The sequence below is a fragment of the Trypanosoma rangeli genome (genome assembly GCF_003719475.1).
Source record: "Trypanosoma rangeli strain AM80 chromosome Unknown Tra_15.4_contig_00058, whole genome shotgun sequence".
Taxonomy (NCBI): Eukaryota; Euglenozoa; class Kinetoplastea; order Trypanosomatida; family Trypanosomatidae; genus Trypanosoma; species Trypanosoma rangeli.
In genome coordinates this window covers 17,108-24,016 of record NW_021705798.1, presented here as the reverse complement: position 1 = coordinate 24,016, position 6,909 = coordinate 17,108, and the positions used below count along the sequence as shown (strand labels likewise).

The 6,909-nt window shown below is 55.1% G+C and overlaps 3 protein-coding genes across 3 annotated transcripts, besides 9 other annotated features; all 3 read right to left on the bottom strand.

Annotated features, from left to right (window-relative positions):
• Positions 1–3: 3 nt before the first annotated feature.
• Positions 4–21: a microsatellite.
• Positions 22–57: a microsatellite.
• A 319-nt stretch (positions 58–376) lies between these two features.
• On the bottom strand, positions 377–2,386 carry TraAM80_02510 (putative dolichyl-P-Man:GDP-Man5GlcNAc2-PP-dolichyl alpha-1,2-mannosyltransferase; the record flags this gene model as incomplete). The annotated part of the gene is made up of 1 exon (XM_029379510.1): positions 377–2,386. One exon carries the CDS (start codon positions 2,384–2,386, stop codon positions 377–379), a length of 2,010 nt encoding a protein of 669 aa, XP_029240753.1.
• Positions 2,387–2,720: 334 nt separating this feature from the next.
• Positions 2,721–2,739: a microsatellite.
• Positions 2,740–2,750: 11 nt separating this feature from the next.
• Positions 2,751–2,779: a microsatellite.
• A 73-nt stretch (positions 2,780–2,852) lies between these two features.
• Positions 2,853–2,888: a microsatellite.
• A 273-nt stretch (positions 2,889–3,161) lies between these two features.
• Positions 3,162–3,180: a microsatellite.
• Positions 3,179–3,215: a microsatellite.
• A 17-nt stretch (positions 3,216–3,232) lies between these two features.
• TraAM80_02509 (leucine-rich repeat protein (LRRP)) lies at positions 3,233–5,452 on the bottom strand (the record flags this gene model as incomplete). Its single annotated transcript, XM_029379509.1, has 1 exon — positions 3,233–5,452. One exon carries the CDS (start codon positions 5,450–5,452, stop codon positions 3,233–3,235), a length of 2,220 nt encoding a protein of 739 aa, XP_029240752.1.
• A 27-nt stretch (positions 5,453–5,479) lies between these two features.
• Positions 5,480–5,504: a microsatellite.
• A 38-nt stretch (positions 5,505–5,542) lies between these two features.
• Positions 5,543–5,578: a sequence feature (GA-rich).
• A 17-nt stretch (positions 5,579–5,595) lies between these two features.
• Positions 5,596–6,840, bottom strand: TraAM80_02508 (uncharacterized protein; the record flags this gene model as incomplete). The annotated part of the gene is made up of 1 exon (XM_029379508.1): positions 5,596–6,840. One exon carries the CDS (start codon positions 6,838–6,840, stop codon positions 5,596–5,598), a length of 1,245 nt encoding a protein of 414 aa, XP_029240751.1.
• Positions 6,841–6,909: the final 69 nt, after the last annotated feature.

The window sequence follows — 6,909 nt, the reverse complement described above, 5'->3', positions numbered from 1 at the left end:
CTACTCTCTCTCTCTCTCTCTTATATATATATATATATATATATATATATATATATACGTATTTTGTGTCCCAACACGTTCACAGTCTGTAGTTCCGCCTAATACCGGGCAACATCACAGCAACAACGGCGGAAGGGAACGGGAAAACAGCAACAACAACAAAAATAGCATGCAACTGCAAGGGATTACAGCGGATTGCCCCTCACGCCTCCCACAGAGGAAAGATCTAAAATCATGGGAGACGCCGCTCCGCCTTACTTTTTGTTTTCGCGTCCGTGCTGCTGCGGCAGCCTCCTACACTCCTGTTCCCCGCGCTCTTGCATAATTTTTCACTCCACCTCGCGCTGCCTCGCCCCCGCACCCACTCACGGCAATGTCATGATGCAGCAACAGCAGTGGGACGGTGCTTGCTCAACAGTTCAACCCGCCGCCACACAGCACACCGCTCGCTGATACCAAACGGGTAATACAACACTCGGCACCACATCGAGGTCCTGGCCACGTCGAGCAACCGCTGCTGTGTGGTCCCCAACGGGTACGCAAAGACGTCCGGTGGATAATCTTTTAACTCGCGCAGATCATCTGCACTGTGGCTATCAAGAATGACGTCGCATTCGACGGCGGCATCCGACACATACTGCTCGGCAATCTCTTCGTTGAGGTCGTTTACGCCAGAAGCGCCGCAGTTACATGTGGCATGGCCACCGTGTCGCGTGAATGGAAGCGGAAGTGCCCCTGCAAAGGCGTCCGTCTTTAGGAACGCCACCCGGGCTCTCTGTGGGTCGAGAAAAAAGGACGAGGGGAAACGGTACCACTCACGTCCAACGCAAACCGTGTACAGATCATGTAATGTTGTCGCGTTACCCGCATTTGCATTCGCCACACGCTTATACTCTGCAGCATGCTGAAGCACATCATAGTTGTCATACATCAGTCGCTGCGGTCCGGCGTAGAAGTGGTAGACAGCCAAACCGCGCGAGAATGACAGCAGCCCGGAGAGCAGCAGGAGAATGCAACCCGCGGCGGGAAGCAGCCAAGTCTTACGTGACGGTGTCACACAAACCTGAGCGTGTCGTTTCGGCGTTGTTTTGGTGCCGGTCCTCGTGTTGAGGGCTGAGCGCGGTGAGAAGAAGACACACGTGAGGCTCAGCGCGGCGGCAAGGACAAGAAATGGGTACACCGGGGCCATGAAACGCTCCTCCTTGTGTGCCACCGTGAGCCAAAACGTAAACCACACGAAGAAGGGGGATACCCACAGCAACATGCGACTCCGCGACAGCGACGATGAGGCTGCTGTCGACGACGACAACGCGGTAGAAACAGACACCACAAGTGCCTTTGCGCTCGTCAGGGAGCAAAAAGACGGAAAAGAAGATTGCGCGGCGTGTTTCTGCAACACTGTGGATGTATCTGCATGGACGCCTCTACCCTCCTTATGCTTCCGGTTGTTGCGCTGCCCCATGTCTAGCGCAGGTGAAAGAAAAAGTACAAAAGGTGCGAGTGCGCCGGCGAGGAAAAGCGCGGGGGCATTGACAAGAAGGTTCTTGACAAAGTAATACCACGGCTCCACCCCATAGAGCTCTGCGCCACCCTTCAAGTTGTACCGCACAAGGTTCCACGCGCTCCAGGTCAAACGGCAGTAGTACAACGCGTCGAAACCCACCGCCAGCGGCAGAATGAGGGCGAGCGACACAAGTAGCGACAAGATCGATGCCTTTGGGTGCCGCATAAGCAAATCCAGAGCCACCGGAAGAACCGCAAACCCCGCGAACGGCCAAACGACTGCGCAGGCAAAGACAACAAAAAATACAGCTCCAAAGACGCTGAAATAATTTGTTTCCGTTTGCTGCAGCTGTGACTGTCTCGCAGGGGTGCTTGTGTGCCTGACGTTCCTGCGTCCGCTGCGCAGCCAGCATCCCAGCGCCATGAAGTAGTTGATCATGACAAAACTCGTCGGCAGCGCGCTCACGGCGGCGTGAGGAACGGGGTAGTTGAACAACAGCAACAACAACGTCACTGCTGCAGCCCTGCCGGAGACCGCCTCCCACACACTGTACACCAGGAACAACTCACTTAGGCACGCCAGGCGCCCGTAAAAGATGCGATTAAAAAAGTATACATCGACGTTTCGCAGGCGTGGCGCCCCAATCACGAGAAGCGCGGGGGAGGCGTAGATCCACGCAAAGAGCCAGGAGCGCAGGGCGTAGCGGGGGCAGTTCTCCCACGTCTGCAGTCCGCTACCATAAAGTAACTGATGCATTGGCTCAACGAAGTTAAACGTCTCATCGCAGTCCGCCACTGGAAGAAAACGGGCAGCAAAATAATGTCCCAGTGACAAGAGAATAAACGCCGCTCCAAACCGCAGCATCCTGAGAAACCACCGCATATGCAGTGTGTGCAATTTATACGCTAATAGAATACTACACAATCTACTGCCCCGTGCAATGGAGCATTCCTCCCACCACAGTGATGCGAAGCAACATACATACAAAAAGTGTGAGATATACATAGGCATAGAGATATAGAGGGGTGTCTTCAACGCCAAAGCGCGGCCCAGCTACTGAGCACCACTGAGAGGTGAGGCGGCACTTCCGCAAGCACGCAATAATAATAATAAAAAAAAAACATCTTTAATTGCTCTCTAATGCCCTTCACATGTAATTTTTGGATGACATTGCCACACCCACACACCCACGCGCAGACGAGGCAAGCAAGGAGTAGGGGGGGGGGGGGGGAGGGATATAGAAAATTATATATATATATATATATATATATATATTTGTTTTCTTTTTGGCTGTTTCCTTTTCGCTAAGTCCCCGGCCATTCCTCGGAAGATGATGTGTCTCCAAGGTAAAGAGAAAAAAAAAAAAAAAAACGGAAAAAAAAAACGACTCTCACAGACTGCACCACCGGCTATCCCGCTTGAGCGTACATGTATACATGTGGATGTAGGCGTGAATACATGTGGTTCCAATGAATGCTCATATTGGGGTGCCAGCCGGCTACCGCCTCGAGGAGCTCTATTTTTTTCCCCCTCTTTTCTTTTATTCTGCTCCGTTCCAGCACACTTCTGTGTCTTCACACACACGCACACCCTTCAGTGTATTCAGCTTGCACACGTACACGGCCACAAACACTCGTGAAAGGAGAAAGGGGGAGAGAAACAAAAAAAAAAAAAAAGAGGAAGAGGAAGAGGAAGAGGTAGAAAGAAGAGGCGACTAGGAAACTATTATCACAGCACTATGCGTTCACAATTGACCTTTCCGTCTTGCGGTGCATTGCTGACCTCAGGAGGCTTACGTCGTCTATCAATCCGTTCCTGCCTTGTGCGTCGCATCAAGTACGAGCCACAGAGACCGTGGCATTGGCTTGTTTGACTCCAGTTGAGTGGTGCCTTCAGTTCGCCAATGAGCCACTCCCGGCCGCACGTCCCACGTGTGAACAGATTTCCCTTCGGCATAAACAGCGAGGCGGGTGTGGGACACAGTGCCCGCTCTTCCAGTGTATGCAAATTCCCTCGCTGCCGCTGCTGTGGAAGAGCATTCTCCTTCCCATCCACGTCGTGTTCGACCACCCCCACCTCCTCCACCGTTTCTTGCGGCTCTGTCGTCGACTGCGTGAGTGATAGGCAGGGTGGTTTCCCCGTCAACGTCAACAACGCCGCGAGAGTTGCACCGGCTTGCACCACTCCGTCTCGTTTGGTATCGCCTAAGCAGAGGGGCATGCACGGCACCGTTGGCTCCGTGCCGCAATAAAATTCATGGATGAGGGAAAGCACCCTAGTGAGCTCCGTCTTGTTAACCCGCGGCTGAACCCGTACGTGTGAGACGCAATAAGAAGCTTGCAGCGCAGCGGTCGCAAAGACACTTGCAAGCATGGCAGTCACCTCCCGCTGGGCATTTTCTAGCCATCGGAGATCCTGCAGCCGAACCGGTACCGCGGGATCTACGAATGTGTTGTGTGAAGGGACGCGAGGTCCGGGGGGTTGGGCACCCACCTCTCGCAACGAGATCTGCCCTGCGTCTCCGCCTTGACCATCCTCCTCCTCCTCCTCCTCCTCCATACACGGCAGGGTAGTTGCATCCACCGTGTCTCGACTCTCGGCCTCACTTGCGTCATCATCGTCAACGGCGTGGTGAACCTCGCCATCTTCCGTCACATCCTCTTCGCTCCCACTGTCTTGGATGCCTTCACCAGCAGTGGTGTTGTCGGTCTCGGAGGCGACCTCCTGTCTTGTTCGCTGCTCACCTAACTCAACCTCTCGCAAGTACCGCATGCGTCGCTGGAGCTCGCGCATGCGGGTTTGGGCGTCCTCATCAAGGTAGTTCTGTTGAAGCTCAAGACGAGAGATTCGTTTTGGAAGAGATTGCGGCGGCTCAGTGAGTTGATTCCGAATGATACGGAGCTCCAGCACGTCGGGGAAGAGCCTCTCCAAGTCACCCAGCTGCGTCAGACGGTTGTAGGAGAGCATAAGCGTGTGCAGGCAGTGCAGGGAACTATCCGCGGTGTCCGATGAGCTCGGCAGAAGGGTGTGGATCTGGTTGAAGCTGACGTCCAGCACGCGCAGTGTCGCGGACCGCTGGAGAGAGGAATCAGGACGGAAGAGTGGCTCAAGATCCACAATTTTGTTGTGTGAGGCTTGCAGAACGCGGAGAGATTTCATCTTCTCCACGCCGTCAAGGCTCGTCAGCTCGTTGCGACTCACATCCAACATCACAAGCTTCGTGAAGTTCGCGAGTGCGATGGGCTGAACGCGCGTCGCTGATGCCGGTGTCGCAATCAGAGAGGTAATGCAGTTATGCGAGAGCTGCAGCATTCGCGCCTGCGATGCCGCTTTACTTCCACTGTTGTGCTTCGATTTGGCGGCCATGTCGTGTACGCACGGCAGTACGGTAAGCTGCCAACCAGAGAAGTCAACCACCCCTTTGAGACTTGGCGAGGGCAGGATGACGCATGTGTCAGCGTTCAACGTTGGCGGCTCAGCGCCGTTGAGGGGGCGAGTCCTCGGCGGCAGTACTCGCCCGCCGTTGGACCCCGACGACTGGGAGGAATGCGGCATGCCTGCTTCGGCTGCAGCCGCCCCACGAGCGTGTGCTCCTTGGAAAAGTTCGACCTCCCCATCACTGTTCTCGCCTATCGCCTGCAGCAGCCTTTCAGTGCGTGGAATGGCACATAAATCATCGCCCCCCGACGCACACGGACCGCGTGGGCCGTGCGTGGCAGTTTTCTCGCACACTGCCGTGGGCACATCCACAGCCACCGTTTCCACGGGCATCCTACCCGGCTGCAGGCGCGAACTAAGGCTAAAACAGCAACAAAACCTCTTCTCTATTCCTTCGTGTGGCAGCAGAAGTACACCGCCAAAGAAACTACTTGACGCACGCACAAGCACAGTGAACGCGGGAGTCACTAGAAGACGTGCAAAGAGGCGCTGCAGCTTCCCTGCACACATACACGCAATCAAGGGCAAGCAGGCAGCTAAAAAAAATAATAAATAATAATAAGTGTACTGCTGAGGAGTTACAGCCTAGGCTCAGACTGTTTTTTTTTCTTCTCCCTCTTCTTCTACTTCTTTCTTAGTTCCACACTCCCACGTCACACTCCCTCGCAAGTCACTCTGGCTCGCTCCAGGCGTATCAGAGCTGCCATCCACAGAAGCGAGACTACGGTGATGGTGGCCTGAAGAGGCAGAGAAACCTCGCAGCCACGCAGTGGCGCCACACTCCTGGTCCCCGCGCTGCGAGCCGCCAGGTTTAGCAGTGAGGCAAGTGCGAACAGCAGGTGCAGCACAAAGGCGGCGCTAAGAGAGGCCACCGCCAAAAGTGGAGTTTTGTACAGCAATGTGGGCTCAGGCAGCGCCATCGGCTGCTTCTCCTGCGGCGACAACAGTGGCTCGAAACCAGCATTGGGATTAGGCTCCTCCGTGAGCGAGGAGATGGGACGCACATGTTTTTCCGCCCTCGTCGCATCCCCCTCTTCTTCTTCTTCTTCTTCTTCCTCTTCTTCTTCCTCCTCCTCCTGCGCCTCTCGCTCCGTGCGTTGAGCCCGCTCGCAAAAAGACGTAGCAGGTAGTTCCTCCTCCACACAGGGAGGTGCCAAATACAACGGTGGTGATGGCGCCCGTTCGGCAGTTTCCGGCTGGGGCGAAATGCTGGCTTCCACTGGCGTGCCCGGAGCGTCAGGGCACGTCTCCAGCGAGTCCACTACAGCCACAGCTCCGCCGGACGTGTTGCCCCCGCAGAAATAAAGCAGCTGACGCCACGCCCTTTGCGGCTGCCGCAGCACCTGCAACGCGGCCACGGCCTGTCCGGTCATCACCGCCCAGGCCACCTGGCAAAGCAGCAACATGAAAGACTGCAGGGCGCTATGCATCAGCAGTGGGAGACGCGGGCAGACGTTCAGGTCATACGTCGTCGTCCCCTTCGTGTAGAACTTCAACCGCTGCGTGGAGTCAAGCAGTGTGCCCGTCCCACGCATGGCAGACACCGCCCCAAACGCACATCCCACGGCAGCAGAGACAAGGGCGAAGCGCATTGGACTGGAGGCGAGCAGCTGCCCATAACTACGCGTTAACGACTCCGCGCGGTAAAGTACGAAAAGCAGCCCAACCCGCAGCACCCCGGTGACTGTGACGCTCACGACGACAAGCAACGGCGCTAGCGGTGCTCGCTTTGTCGCAAGATAAAAAAACGCGGTGATGAAAGGACTAAACAACGCCACAAAGGCGGCACCCAGCGCCAACAGCAAAAGCTGTGGATGTGTTGCAAGTGCGCCAACGGAGGCAATTACTAGTGGTCCATATATGAGAAAGCAGCAGCCAACAATGCCGAGCAAATGCATTACACAATGCCTCCCTTTCACGCTGTAGACTCCTTTACCAAAAAAAAAATAATATATATATATTATTAT